We start from the raw sequence: 16500 nt of genomic DNA, 5'->3' as shown, positions 1-16500 counted from the left end.
TAACCTTCTTTTTTGTATACTTTGTATTTTCCACAGCAGCGTGCACCTGTGTTAGGTAGTTGTGCCAGCTATTTTTCAGTGTTATATGTCTATTTTATACAGCAAGTTCTTATCAACTACATAACAGTGTCTTAAACAAAACTCTGCAGGAGCAATCAAGGCTACAAAGGGGAAAAAGTCAAAACAAGTAATATATGCTTAATAATTTATTATGGGTGATATGAAAATCCTATACATACAGTAGATCATGTAGAGGAGGGGTCTAAAACTCCCGGCCCGCGGAACGAAATTTAGCGGCCCGCACCAGTATCGCCTGAAGTTCAGGACATGCAGGTGCCGGGCAGGTGATTCCTTCAGGCATTTAACCCTACTTTGGGCAAGCAGGGCTAAATGCCAGAAGCCTTCACACACTGCTACATGGTACCCGGTGCACATATGACGGGACAACCAGTCTTGCCCCGTCACTAAACTGCTACTTACATCTGCCTGCAGGGACTTCCTGGTGGAGGTGGGCGCGATGAGTGACGTCATCACAAGTGCCGCGCAGGGACGCCAACTCCCTGCGCAGCGCGTGTGATGATGTCACTTATAGCGGGCACCTCCGCCAGGAAGTCCTCGCAGGCAGATGTAAGTAGCGCAGTCCAGGTGGGGAAACTGTGCTAAGGCTACCTAATGTGGGGAATCTGTGCTAAGGCTGCCTAATGTGGGGAATCTGTGCTATGGCTACCTAATGTGGGGAAATTGCTACCTTCCTAATGTGGGGAAACTTCAGCCTACCCAAATGTTTCCCCCCCAACAGTAGAACCCCCATCATCCGTCAGCTCATGCTATTACCACAGGGGGTGGGGAGAATGGGGGTGGGGGTGTTGCTGGTGGATGATGGGGATGCTACTGCTGGTGAATGATGAGGGGCGCATGATCGGGGCATTATATTTGAGGGGTGCATGATTGGGGCATTATATGTGAGGGGCACATGCGACCCAGCCTCACCCAGCCGCTACCTCCAGTGGCCCCCAGATAATTTGAGTTTGAGACCCCTGATGTAGAGTGTTCATCCCAGTGATTGTGACATGAAAGTGGCATAAAAGTGACCATGCCTAGAAAAAAGAAGAAATATATAAGATTGCAATTAAAATAAATACATTTGTTAATCATGTTCATGAACTAGAGCAGGTAACAAACAAAATGCATAGAAATAGATGTAGTAAAAAATAACAAAATAAAAATGAAATAAAGATGCAGAAAAATAAAAGGAATATGCAAAAGCAGAAAAATGGGAAGAGATGTCTGAATAAGTTCCTCTAAAAGAAGGCGCTGGTACCCGAAGATGGAGGTGTACTTCTTTATTAGCTACACGTTTCGATCCCGAACCGGGATCTTCATCAGGTATGTCTGATGAAGATCCCGGTTCGGGATCGAAACGCGTAGCTAACAAAGAAGTACACCTCCATCTTCGGGTACCAGCGCCTTCTTTTAGAGGAACTTGTTCACACATCTCTTCCCATTGCAATCCACTGGACTGACGTCATCCCGGGAAGTTCCTCGTGGCAGCGGTCCCATCTGATTTTCTGCATCTGGACACTACTGTAGGTGTTGTGCTCTGAGCGCAACACCTAGGGGTAAGAACCCATCTTTGCGCTATCTCTTCCATTTATGATAAACGGTCCTCACTAGGGGCGCACCTCTTGTTGTTTTTTCTCGTCTATATATTAAAAAGGAGAAAACGGTAGTCATTTTAAATAGAAAAGGGGGGAAAAAGGGGAAGAAAAAAGAGAAAAAGACAAATGGGGATGAGTAAGGGTTAAATTACCTATCCTATGTTTGTTGTTGACATATAAGTAATGTGTGCCAAATTTCATGTTAATATCTTTAGCCGTTTGGACGTGATGCTGGAACATACACACATTGAGTTTTATATATATATATATATAGATTGCAATGGTCAGTCGAGGCATGGGAAGCTCACAAACCTAGATCCCAGCCATGTCTGTCTTATATTAGGTTTGGAACTTCTAACATCCGACCTAACTAACCAGTCTCTGAAATTCTTGCTCTTACTGTAAGCCATCTTCGGTGGAGCTGATATCTCACCCTTTGTGTTTGGATAATATAAGCCTTAGGTACACCCTAGTTAGACATTTAGAATGCATTTTTTTTAAGTTTTCCCTCCAGTTTTCCGGGTAAGTAAACAATTCATTTCACCTTTAATATCTTACTCCACGGTAGGGAAACAATCATACGTCTGGGGTGAAAACAGTTGTAAGTAAGCAAATCTTTATGATCAGTTTCTTTCACCAGTTTATTACTTTAAAGATAGACAGTGGTATCTAAGAACCGAAGACAATGTTCGGACTTCACCATGGTAAATTGTAATTCAGGGTATATTCCATTGATTTCTTCTAAAAAAAAAAAACATCAAAACTACTGCCTGTCCTTACAACAAACATTGTCAATGTATCTGTACCAAGTTTGTACATATAGGAAATGCAGATATGTAGATTTATTTACCTTCAAAATCAGTCATAAAAATATTGGCATATGTTGGCATCACATTCGACCCCTTGGCTGTTCCCCTGTGGACACAGAAGTATCTTCCCAATAAGAAAATAATTCTGTCCAGAACAAGGCATCGGACACCCAATGACAACTCAGATTTAATCAAACAGTCTTACTCAGCTCCAATGCCTTAATTATGATCAATAGAGATGTAAAGATTAACGAGGTCAAATCATACTAGGATAGATTGAGCAAGACCTTCACACTGCAGCTCATCCTCCCACCAGCCGAGGTGAGCTGAGCGTAGTGTGATGTGTTGGTCCTGAAAAGCTGGAAGAAGACCAGGGCCGGAGGATGGGAGATCAAAATTCCATTATTATTCTTATTCTGCAGCCTGGGCAGAATGCCTAATGAAAAAAAAAATTGCTAGATAGCCCCTTTAATCGACAAAAGTAAAGGACTCCAGGTCTACCTGGAACTAAAACCAATCTGTTTTAGTTGTTGGGCGGTAGGAAAAGATGAAATGTTTACAACTGATATTTGATCATCCTAGCTCTGGCACAGCCCTTCTACAGTGGATGGTGAGTATTCTGGTGTTGTGTAATGTTCCTGTTATGTTTTCGGCCATTTACAGAAATTTCCTGGCCTTTGAACAAAAAAGGCTGTTCAGTGGAGACTTCTGAAGAGCTATCATTAGCTATAAAGAGAACCTTCAGTACAATAATTGTTCTTTTTAGGGTTACGTTGGCACAGACGTTGCTGACGTCGTTTTCCATCCATGGTCGAATGTAATTGCCAAGTGTACGTTTTACAGGTGGCATAATCATCTATGTCACGATACCATTTAGTCAGTTTTACCTCGTCCAGCTCATGCTGATGATCAGGAACCTGGAGGCCAAGTTGTCCTTCGCCACTTATTAATTCTGTAAAGAGGACAAAGTTTTAAGAGTATCTTCAATTTTAAGACACTTGGATTTTGTCTTGGATATCTCTCCGCTTGGTGGAATTCCATATTTCACAGCATTACATCACAGGCATATTTGTTAGAGATCCGAATAAACGTGTTATGAAACAATTCACTACTTAGAAACAAATCTGGACTCAAATGTGAGCACGTTCTCCTCGGGATAAGTTTTTCACGATAATATAAAAGTTCCAGCATAATGAGCCTCTTCATTTCTTCTTTAGGAGATCAATTGAAATGTGGCTTCTTTATGAAATATACTTAATATTCATGATGCCTCCTGCTCTGTATAGAAGAAAATTAGCAGTGGTGTCACCAACCTGAGATAAATCAGTGTTACTTAGTGATGCGTACATTGCAACAGCTGACAGTATTACATTCATGCTAGGACTTTTTTGGCAACTGGGAAGAGCCGGAACTGGATGTTCTCCACCCTGCAGTTGGTCACTCTTGGTGCCACTCCAAACTTAAATCCATAGTATCCGATGTTGATCATAGCAGCGTCAAGAGGCCCAAATAAGTGAAAAAAGCTGTAGTGTTTATTCCATTAGAATGTGGTAGAATAAATAATACAGCTTTTTTTCTCCTAATAAGTTTGGGTAAGTATTACCGAGAAAAGTGTATCCTGAAGGAAATGCAGTAATAAACTCTCTCATAACAAGTTTAGTCAGATCTCTAACAAATGATGTCATTCTATTAAATATGGAATTCCTCCAAGTGGAGAGTGATAAGACAGAAAGCCAAATGTCTTGAAATTGAAGATACTCTTAAAAGTGTGCGGTCTTCACAGGATTATAAAGGAGGAGCTAAGGAAAATTTAACCTCCAGGCTTCTAAAACATTAGCATGAGCTGGAAGAGGTAAAAAGGGCTATATGGCATCATGACATAGATGATTATGCCACCGGTGAAATAGACACCCGGCAATCATATTCGGATAGGAATGGGAAACCTTGTTAACGACGTCCATACCAACTTAACCATAAAAAGAACGATTATCATAATGAAGGTTTTCTCTCCACAGCTATTCATAGTCCTTCAGATGTCTCCATACAGCCTTTTTTGCCAGAAGGTCAGGGAAATTTTCAGAAACAGCTCCACAGAGGCCGAAAACATAGTAGAAACAATACGCAACAAGAGGAAGACCCCATCCACCGCTTAAGGGCCGTGCTATTGTCAACATGATCAAATATTAGTGGTAAACATTTCATCTTTTGAATTAGAAGTTTTACAAAAGGGCTTATCCTATTCTGCCTGGTCTGCCAAAATATAAATAATAACTGCTCCTCCAGTGCAGATGGAATCCCTCTCCCGTCCTGGCCCAGTCTTTCCTGATTTTTTGGGCCCGACATGTCATACTGCTCTGAGCTTTTCATCGACTACAATGATGCCCCGCCTCGGCCAGTGATAGGGTAATCAGTAGTGGGATGTAAGGGGCCAGGACACCAAGTCCTGCTGAATCTAGTATTCTTTGACATTGTTAATATTTATACCTCTATTGGTCTAAAGGAATTGGAACTGTGTAAGATTGTTTGATTGAATCTGAGTTGTTATCATTGGGTGGCAGTACCCATGTTCTAGACAGAATAATTTTCTTTTTGGGGATGACTTCTATATCCAAAACAGGGGAATGGCCATGGGGTAAAATGGGGTGCTGACATACGGCAATATTTTTATGACTGACCTGGAATGTAAAACATGTACACATCTGCATTTTCAAATATTTACAAACTTGGTACAATTACATTGACGATATGTTTGTTGTACGGGCAGGCAGTAGTGAACAACTTTATGCTTTTTCAATGGAATATACCCTGAATTACAATTTACCATGGTCCGAACCTTGTCTTCAGTTTCTAGATATCATGGTCTGTCTTCAAGGTAATAAACTGGTGACAAATCTTTATGTAAAAGAAATTTATCGTAAAATTTGCTTTGCAACGACAGTTTTATCCGCAGACCTCTGATTGATTGATTGATTTTTTACTGTGGAGTTAGATGTTAAAATGTGAAATGAATTGTTTCATCACAAGAAAAACTAGTGGAGAGACTTAAAGGGGTATTCCAGGCCAAAACTTTTTTTTTATATATCAATTGGCTCCGGAAAGTTAAACAGATTTGTAAATTACTTCTATTAAAAAATCTTAATCCTTCCAATAGTTATTAGATTCTGAAGTTGAGTTGTTGTTTTCTGTCTAACTGCTCTCTGATGACTCACGTCCCGGGAGCTGTGCAGTTCCTATGGGGATATTCTCCCATCATGCACAGCTTCCGGGACGTGACATCATCATATTGAGCAGTTATACAGAAAACTTCAGAAGTTAATAACTATTGGAAGGATTAAAGGAGTAGTCCAGTGGTGATTCAGTGGTGAGCAACTTATCCCCTATCCTAAGGATAGGGGATAAGTTGCAGATCGCGGGGGGTCCGACCGTTGGGGCCCCCCGAGATCTCCTGTATGGGGCCCCGACAGCCGGCGGGAAGGGGGCGTGTCGACCTCCGCACGAGGCGGCGGCCGACACGCCCCCTCAATACAACTCTATGGCAGAGCCGAAGCGCTGCCTTCGGCAATCTCCGGCTCTGCCATAGAGATGTATTGAGGGGGCGTGTCGGCCGCCGCTTCGTGCGGGGGTCGACACCCGCTATCTCGGCGGAGAGTCGGGGCCCCGTACAGAGAGATCGCAGGGGGCCCCAGCGGTCGGACCCCCCGCGATCTCAAACTTATCCCCTATCCTTAGGATAGGGGATAAGTTTTTCACCACTGGACTACCCCTTTAAGATTTTTTTAATAGAAGTAATTTACAAATCTGTTTAACTTTCCGGAGCCAGTTGAGAGATATATATATATATATATATATATATATATATATATATATATATATATATATATATAAAAGATTTTGCCTGGAATACCCCTTTAAAGACTTGCACCCAAGGCTTAAATTATCCAAACACAAAGGGCGATTTTTAGATTTAGTGATACATCAGCTCCACTAATTATGGCTTACAGGAGTCAAGAATTTTTTTAGAGACCGGTTAGTTAGTTTGGATGTTAGAAGTTTCACACCTAATATAAGACAGACATGGCTGGGCTCTAGGTGTAGGAACTTCCCATTCTTTGACTGCAGCCATTGCAATAGCATTATAAAAGGAGATACATTTTTTTCATCCTCATATAGGACACCCTTTTAAAATCAGAGAAAGATACATAGGCAGAAGTGTTGAGTGCGAATATTCAAAATGCTAATTTTTACCACGAATATCAGCACTTCGCGATTTTGCGAATATTTAGAATATAGTTATATATGACAAATATTCGTTTTTCTTTTTTTTTGCGAATGTATGCAAATATGCGAATATGCAAATATTTGTGAATATGCGAATATGCAAATATTTGCAGGTATGCAAATACTCGCAAATATCGGCACTTCCATTTGGAGGATACTGATCCCTCCCTTCTTTTAGGTGAAAGATATAAATATAATCGCGCATGCGAATTTCATTACGAATTTTTGCATGAAAAAAAAAAGAGAATGAACATAGCGAATATTCGTCCATATATTCGAGAAATATCGCAAATTTGAATATGGCCACTGCTGCTCATCACTAACGTCAGGCAGGTCCAATTTTGTTATATATTTATTGCAATGCCCCTGCTGATTGTTTTATGTGGGAGAGATCACCAATGAGTGTAGAATGCGCCTAAATGGTCACAAATCATCAATCAGAACAAAAAAAAAAATGTAATGTAAAAAAAGGAAAACATTTTAATTTTCTACTTTTTTCTTTCTACTTTTTATGTTCATTTAATTTTAGAAAATTTTTTGCATCTTTATTTAATTTTTTTCTTCCCTTTTCATTAAATCTATTTCTATGCATTTTTTATTGTAACCTGCTCTAGTTCATGTACGTGATTGGCAAATGTATTTATTTTTTATTAGAATCCTAAATATTTCTTCTTTTTTCTAAGCACAGTCACTTTAAAAACCACCGGGATGAAGACTCTGCATGGTTATATGTATAGGATTTTCATATCCCCCATAATAAAAGATAAAGCATATACAGTGGTCCCTCAAGTTACAATATTAATTGGTTACGGGAGGGCCATTGTATGATGAAACCATTGTATGTTGAGACCAGAACTCTATGGAAACCTGGTAATTGGTTCTGAAGCCCCCAAAATGTCATCCTAAAATAGGAAAAAGTGAGGATTAAAGAAAAATAAGTAGATAACTACTACAGATAAAGCAAGTCCTTACATATAAAAGTAATAAAGATCTGCTGGGAGCTGGAATCACTGTCTATGTAGAGGACAGGAGTTTCTTCAGGGTCTTGTACAATACACACAGTGTCCCAAAAAATGTAAAATGGAGCCACCCTCACCTGGAGAAGCTATCCCTGGCACAGATAAAGAGTAGTACAGAACATGCAGTACCTTCCTGTACTGTAGTGGGCGCTACCAGACAGACAGTCAGTGCATGCACTTTAGGAATACAGGGGTTTTACCAGGAAATGGCCATTCTGATTGGTCGGTTCTTCCAGCCATTGACACGTTTTGCAGATCTGGACTGTCTGTAGTATTGTATGTTGAGTCTGGTTTCAAGTGACAATGGTCCAGAAAAGACCATTGTATGTGGAAACTATTTTATGTTGAGGCCATTGTTAGTTGAGGGATCATTGTATTACTTTTATTGATTCCTTCGCCCTTGAAGCCTTAATTGCCCCTGCAGAGTTTAGTTTGTGACACCATTATATAGTTTACATGGAGGCATAGACTTGAACAATAAATACTGTGCTCTGACAACATGCTTGTATGCGCGCCCACCTTTTGGCAGTGTCTAGCCTGATATCTCCACTCACGTCAATATTCGGAGAGTCCTGGGTGGAGTTTAGGTGTATTGGACTTTTACGCCGAGCGCTCCGGGTCCCTGCTCCTCCCCAGAGCGCTCGCGGCGTTCTTCTCTCTGCAGCGCCCCGGTCAGACCCGCTGACCGGGAGCGCTGCACTGACACTGCCGGCGGGGATGCGATTCATATAGTGGGACGCACCTGCTCGCAAATCGCATCCCAAGTCACTCACCTGTCCCGGTCCCTGGCTGTCTCGTCCTGGCGCGCGCGGCTCTGCTCCTTAGGGCGCTCGCGCGCCAGCTCTCTAAGATTTAAAGGGCCAGTGCACCAATGATTGGTGCCTGGCCCAATCAGTCTAATTAGCCTCCACCTGCTCCCTGTCTATTTAACCTCACTTCCCCTGCACTTCCTTGCCGGATCTTGTTGCCTTGTGCCAGAGAAAGCGTTTATAGTGTTTGCCTTACCAGTGTTCCTGACCTCTTGCTATTGCTATTGCCTACGAGCCTTGCCACCTGCCCGACCTTCTGCTACGTCTGACCTTGCCTCTGTCTAGTCCTTCTGTCCCACGCCTTCTCAGAAGTCAGCGAGGTTGAGCCATTGCCGGTGAATACGGCCTGGTTGCTACCGCCGCAGCAAGACCATCCCGCTTTGCGGCGGGCTCTGGTGAATACCAGTAGCAACCTAGAACCGGTCCACCGACACGGTCCACGCCAATCCCTCTCTGGCCCAGAGGATCCACCTCCAGCCTGCCGAATCCTAACATGCACATACGAAGTCCATACAGATGCAATAGATATTGTAAGTATATGGAGGGTATGGGCAAAGAATGGATTGGGCTGATGATAGTTTGGGAGTCTCCCAAGTATTACAGGAGTCCTGTACATGCAAAGTCCATTTGTTTGTAAGCAGAAGGCACCGATACAAGTAGCAATAGAGCTCAGGGATTTGGATATGGTGTCAAAATCGAAAATGACTTAGTATATTATATTTGTATTATCCCTGTGCAATGAACTTTATTATATTAAATGACATATGGTAATGTCTATGGATAGGATGGACTCGCCTTTGGCCAATAGTGGCACGGGGGAGTTCATCTGTTAAACACAGTAATGTACAATATCTGTTTGATGACCAAATATAATTATTTGCACCTAATATATGGTGAAGATTGTATCATCAATGTTGTTATGCTATCCTGGCCTCTTGACAGTGTGATCAATATCGGATAACATAAATAAAGATATATACTGTGTGTGTGTATATATATATATATATATATATATATATATATATATATATATACATACACGCACACATTCTGTCTTGAGCAACGAGTCAATGACTGTGTGGGCATACTGGAGTTTTAGTTTCGCAAACAACTGGAGAGCGACAGGTTAAAAACCCCTGCTATAAACCCTTTAATTCCTGCTGCTGTCCTGCATCCTCCCATCTTTCACAGCCCAGAGTCTCATGTCCACGTTGCCCCCACATAATGCCCTCTCCTGTGCCTGCGTTAGAACTGAGCTCCACCATGGCAGCCTCTGTCTCTTTCTGTCTTCTCATTTCTCTCCTCCAGCCATTGTTGGCTCTTCCCAGGCTTCCCTCACATCTTTTTAAATGGAGGCACAGTCATCGTCACTGTCTGTTTACATAGTGGGATGTCATGTTGCACATTCCATCGGTAGGGCATATGCATGCCGGTAGACACAATGCTATGGGTGGAGGGGGGAGATATTGGCTAGGCAATTTATCTGATTTGGTATCGGGAACATTTGCACAAGTACTTATACAAATGTAACAGCACCGATACCCGTATCATTATCGGGACATTCCTAGTTCATATTCCCCCTCTAATTTTGCCAGCCTGATTGTGGGCTTGGCTTCCAGTAAATGTCCTGAAGGAGATGTCCACTAGGTGACATGTATGAAAATTGCCCCTGTTTACTTCTTATCTTCACCTTTCTGCTTTATTGTATATATGTACGCATGCTTACTGTCTCAACTTGTTTCTTCTTCCCACAGACATTCATTGTCCTCAATAAGGGCAAATCAATATTTCGGTTCTCTGCAACAAAAGCCATCTACCTGCTGGACCCTTTCAATCCTTTAAGAACAGGAGCTATTAAAGTTCTGATCCATTCATATCCTTTATGAAATAAATGGTGGTCTCATATGTTTATTGATACAGTTCTATAGTTAAGTAGAGTCTGGCATTTTTGGGGGTTGTCTCATATTGGGTCTACCTTTTTTTTTCTTTTTAAACTGCCAATATCTGGTCCATACGCTGTGTTTGGAATTGCAGGTCAAACTTCTTGTAATGGGGCTGGTCTGTAATAAGAGACACAGCCTATTGACAAAAGTCATGGTTTATATTTCCTTAACTCATATTCACAATATTCAGTTTTTTTATTATGATAACAATTTTGACAAATTGTGTTTTCATGACCATGAGTGACCCACCGCCCTGGTCCAAAAATGTGGAGTAAGTAACATTTATCTACTTTGTCAGCCACTTTTAATTTCCTCCATAAAGTGCCCTCTCCCTGACCCGAATGGAACGTTAGGCTCCTACCTGCTCTTCCTACCCCTCATCCCACCCCTGGGTCAATAGACATAACTGGGATGTCCTGCACCACAGACAAAAGTTTTACGCTGACTCTTCACCAAAGTCGACATCACGTATTATTGCCCATTGTGATGACATGCCATATACTGTGTCATTTGCGCTAGGTTCAGGTTTATGTCGGTGTTCTGTTGCAGATTCCATTTATTCAGCAGGATTTGACCAGACAAAAAAAAAATCTCTGCAAGCAACATTTATTTGTCTGGTCAAATTTCCGGACACCAAATGGCAAACTGACAGACCCCATTAAATTCAGGATCCTTTAGGATGCACTGGTTCCAATTTTCTGCACTGAAAAGAATCTGTGACGGAGGCCCTGAAGCATTTGGTGGCTGCATAGGAAAAGCTCCTTTTGTCAGTGCTGTTTTGACCCTATATGGTGGTAGTAATAAAACATTGTATGGTATAGTTATTTGTAGAATGTATGATTGCATTATCTTGTTTCTATATAACTTACAGTACCATAATTGGGGCATCATTAGAATGTACTGCATAGGACACAGGGCTGCATTAATAGGCCATGTTGTCTTAAACACCAAGTCTAAAAACTCCTCCCCCCCCCCCTTTTTTTCCCCCCGAACGGGCCTATATTGGTTGGTACTCTGGGATAAAAAAAAACTTATCCCCTATCCTACTGATAGGGGACACGTTTCAGATCGTGGGGGATTCAACAGCTGGGACCCCCTGCGATCTCCTGTACAGAGCCCCTGACTCTTTGTCCAAATAGCGCATGTCAACCACCGCAGGAAGCAGCAGCCGAAACGCCCCCCTTAATACATCACTATGGTAGAGTCGGATACTGCCAAATGCAGTGCTCTGGTTCTCCGATAGAGATGTATTAAGGGGGCGTGTCAGCCGCCGCTTTGTGCGGTGGTCCAACATGGCCCCATCCCATGGACTGCCGTGCCCTGTATGGGAGATCGCGATCTGAAACTTATCCCCTGGAGTATTCATTTAAAGGGGTACTCCGTTGCTCAGCGTTTGGAACAAACTCTTCCCAATGCTGGAGCCAGCGCTGGGGGCTTGTGACATCATAGCCCCGCCCCCTCATTACATCATGAGGGGGCGGGGCTATTATTTCACAAGCTCCGGGCGCCTGCTCCAGGGTTCGGAACAGTTTGTTCCAAAAGCTGAGCAGCTTTAAGGACCTTACCAATTTTCTTTTTGCACTTTAGTTTTTTCCTCCTCACCCTTTACTGCCCATAACTCTTTAATTTTTTATCTACACACCCATATGAGGGCTTGTTTTTTGTTGGACCGAAGTACTTTATAATGACTTCATACATTTTTCCATAACATATTCTCTGATGATCTGTAGTTTTATCTCTACCATTTTATTTCAATCTGACTTTGGATCACTTTTTACTCTTTTTTTCTGGGATATGATAGGATATAAAAAAAAATATCAATTCTGAGGTTTGGTATTTTTTACGTTTACGCCATTTACCATAGCGTTATATAATGTTATATTTTAATATTCGGACAATTTCAAGCCTGCGCCATACAGGGCGGCTCGCAGCTGATTTCAGTAGCTGTGGGCCACCGCTGTTAACCCACTGTTGTCTGGCAGCAGTGTCTAAAGGGACTTTTAAGGGGTTAGGGACCATTTTTAATACAAATCTGTCTCACTTCATGTGGTAATAACTTATCCAAGTGATCCTGAGACGACAATTTTTTCTCACTTTGTACTCTATGAAAGCAGTAAGTTTTGGTTGATACATTTAGCATGTTTGTGTGGCAAACCACATAATTTCATACAAATTGGCTAAATTGGCATTTTTATAAACTGGAAATAATTTTCTTGTAAGAAAGATAGTCATGCCATATAAGTTAGTTATTAATTCACAAAATGTTTACTTTATGTTGGCATCATTTGGTAAACATTTTACTTTTTTAGTACATTAGAGTGCTTAGAAGTTAAGCAGCAATTTGAGGGGCCTGGATTCTAGAAACCTCCTTAAATCGCACAATTTTAAAAATTGTACAGCGCAAAGTATTAAAAGGGAAATCTGGGAAATGTATTAACCCCTAAGGTGCGTCACAAAAACAAAAGCAAAGTGGAGGCGGAATTTTTAAATTTAATAATTATTTTGTTTTGCAAAAGTTCCACTTTTTTTGTAACACTAGTACTGACAAATAGTAATGCAACTCAATATTTACACCCCTAATTTTGAAGTTTTTAGTGTTCTACTTGACTCAACCAGAGGCCTCGGACATGAAGGAGTACCTAGTTGATTTTGGGGCCTCCTTCTATTTAGGATATTATGTCAGCATAATATCAAGTTTCAGAGGCCTTGGGGTGCCAAAATTATTTTGTTGTCTTCATTGGTACCGTTCTGGGTGTACATGTGACACTTTGATCACTTTTTATCCTATTTTTTAAATGGAGATCTATTCCACCATTGTTTTGTTTATTTATTTTTAACATAGTTAATCTTTTTTCTGCAGGTCAGTATAATTACAGCAATAACTCTGTTATCTACTTTTTTTTATGGAATATGACATTTGCACCATAAAATCTATTTTTTCCAAAAATAAAATTGTTTGTGTGTTACCATATTCTTTTTATTTTTTTTTACTGACAATAGGTGTGTGAGGACTTATTTTTGATTGATGTTGATGTTTTAGTGGTACTATTTTTGGGTATATGTGACATCTTGATCACTTTTTTATTTTTATGTTGGTGGTGGGATTAACAAAAAGTAGTCATTTTGGCAAACTTTTTATTTGGTTTATGCAAAATGAGGCATAGTCTGATCAGCTATGCATGTCAGGCATAATACACTGCAGAATATGTGTACACTGAAGTACAGATCTCTGTTACACTGACAGGCATAGCTGAACAGACTCTGCCTCAGGCACACATACCCAAACACACGCTTCGTGCGGTGGTCAACACAGTTCCATGCATGGGGAGAGCCAGGGCACCGGGCAGGGTTCCCAGTGGTCGGACCCCCCACCTTCTTACACTTATTCTCTGTCCTTTGGATAGGGGATACATTTTACTTAGACTACTTCTTTACGTTATATGTATGAACATATATATATATATATATATATATATATATATATATGTGTGTGTGTGTCTGTGTATATATGAAAAAGTATTGAAATCTCTTACTGATATTTGTTTAATACTTTGTACAAAAGCCTTTGTTGGGAATGACAGCTTCAAAATACCTCCTGTATGGAAAAACTAGTAACACGCATTGCTCTGGTGTGATTTTGGCCTATTCTTCGACACAAACAGTCTTCAAATCTTGGAGGCTCTTTGGGCCCCTTCTATGAATCACAATCTTCAGTTCTTTGTAAGTCAGGTGATTGGCTGGGCCATCCTAGAAGCTTATTTCCTTTCTTTGAAACCATTTGAGAGGTTAATTTGCTGTGTGTTTGAGATCATTGTCCTGCTGAAATTCCCACGCTTGTTTCATCTTCTGGTAGATGGCTGCAGATTTTGTCAAGAATGTCTTGTTAAATTTGCCCCCTTACTGTTGATATGGTCTCTTTAGTGTAATGTACAGTGCCATTTCTTCTCCAAGCGTGGTGAATGTGGTGAAATTTATGGCATCCAAACAGTTCATTCTTGCTCTCATCTGACCCCACTATAATCTCCCAGTATTTCACTGGCTTTTCCACATGTTGTGCAGAAAACTTTAAATGAGCTTCATTATGCTTTTTATTTAGTAATGGAGCCTTGCGCCGTACACATTCATACAGGCAATGTAGGCGGAGTACATTTGAGACAACAGTACCTGCTAATTACAGGTGTTTTTGAAGCTCTCCACAAGTGGGCCTTGGCTCTTGGACAATTCTTCTGATTATTGTTTTCACTCCTCTGTCAGAAATCTTGTGAGGAGCACCTGGTCGAGGCAAATTTATGGTAAAATGATAGTCTTTCCACGTATTATGGCCTCAACAATGCTCTCTGGGTCATTCGGAAGCTTAGAAATGCCAACAATTAGGTTGTGAAGGTCGTGAGACAGTTCTTTGCTTTTGCTAATCATGAGATGTGTCTTGTGTGACATCTTGGCAATGAGACCTTTTTTTAGGCCATCAGTTGGGACTGAACCAGCTACTGACAAGGGGCTGGATTGGTTTTTTAATTACTGATAGATTTTAGCTGTTGTCTTGGCTTTCCAGGCCTTTTTGCACCCTTTCTTCACGTGTTTACTACTTTTTACTGTGTCATTTAACATTATTACACATAACTTAACTTGGCCTAGCTTATTTGTTTGGTTTGTTTGTTTTTGTATGTATGGATTACTTGGGTTGTTACCAACCTCTGGTGAAAATTTCATGTCAATTGCACCTTTGGGAATATATTTTCTGAGAAAAGTGGCGTTCAATGCTTCATTTCTCTAGTGGTATGTACTCACACATATCTATACATACACACACCTGTATATACACACAGACAAGTGCATATATACACATATAGTGTTGAGCGGCATAGGCCATATTCGAATTCGCGAATATTCGCGAATATATGGACGAATATTCGCCATATTCGCGAATATTCGCATATTCGTAATATTATCGTTTTATTTTCGCATATGCGAATATTCAAGTGTGCGAAAATTAACATATGCGAAAATTCGCATATACCAAGATTAACATAAGCGAAAATTCGCATATGCGAAAATTAATATATACATATTTACGCATATGCGAAAATTCGCACACGGTCTCACACAGTAGTATTAGAGCCTTCTTACACCACATAAGCTGGAAGCAGAGAGGGATGATCACTGTGATGTGTACTGTGAAAAAAAAACCAAAAAAAAAAAAAACAATATTCGTAATTACGAATATATAGCACTATATTCGCGAATATTCGCGAATTCGCGAATATGCGATATTCGCGAATAAAATTCGAATTGCGAATATTCGCGAGCAACACTATACACATATACAGTGCACACTCATATGTACCCTACCCCTTTTGTTGAACTTTTATTAGCCTAGTGCTCCTCTGAATACTGTCCTCTATCAGTTCAGGGACTGCCCTTTGATGCTTCTCCTCCTCTTCACCTCCACCTAAAAAAGCTTCTGGATTTACTTACAAGTGCGCACTAGGTGTCGCCTTAGGCACAGGCCATCCAGTAATATACATCCAACCTAAGGCCAGCACTGACTACATTACTGTGTTATTAGAGGAAGTTACTGCACCTCATGCTTGTTGTCTTGGGGCCTCTTTGAGCCCTGACAAAAATGTAATTCCCTGGAAAAATAATTTTCACCTGTGACAGTGAAATGTTATTCATGTTACTTTCTTATTCTTTTTTTTATCTGTGACATTCCAGGTACACATTCACAGGCATTTACACTTTTGAGTCTTTGATAAAGATCTTTGCCCGGGGGTTTTGCATCGACAATTTTACATTCCTCAGGGACCCATGGAACTGGCTGGATTTCTGTGTCATTGTAATGGCGTAAGTGGAAGGTAGACACTGTTGTGGTCACTAACTTGCTCACTCAGATTATTTATTTACTGCTTTGCTTTCTTGGTTTTTTTCCTTTTACCAACTAATCAATCTCTGTTGAGATTTTATATTACTAATGTTCTTTATTA

At 40.8% G+C, this 16500-nt stretch overlaps 1 protein-coding gene across 1 annotated transcript in view; it reads left to right on the top strand.

Annotated features, from left to right (window-relative positions):
* Nucleotides 1-16500, top strand: part of SCN4A (sodium voltage-gated channel alpha subunit 4) — a 108566-nt gene that overhangs the window by 37514 nt on the left and 54552 nt on the right. Inside the window, exons 3-5 of the mRNA XM_056547843.1 lie at nt 10328-10446; nt 10698-10787; nt 16232-16360. Coding sequence (XP_056403818.1) covers nt 10328-10446; nt 10698-10787; nt 16232-16360 — 338 coding nt within the window. The remainder of the gene's footprint in view (nt 1-10327; nt 10447-10697; nt 10788-16231; nt 16361-16500) is intronic.

This window comes from Hyla sarda, chromosome 12, assembly GCF_029499605.1.
Source record: "Hyla sarda isolate aHylSar1 chromosome 12, aHylSar1.hap1, whole genome shotgun sequence".
Taxonomy (NCBI): domain Eukaryota; kingdom Metazoa; phylum Chordata; class Amphibia; order Anura; family Hylidae; genus Hyla; species Hyla sarda.
Note: the sequence above shows the minus strand (reverse complement) of the source record. Positions and strands in the feature narration are given on the sequence as shown.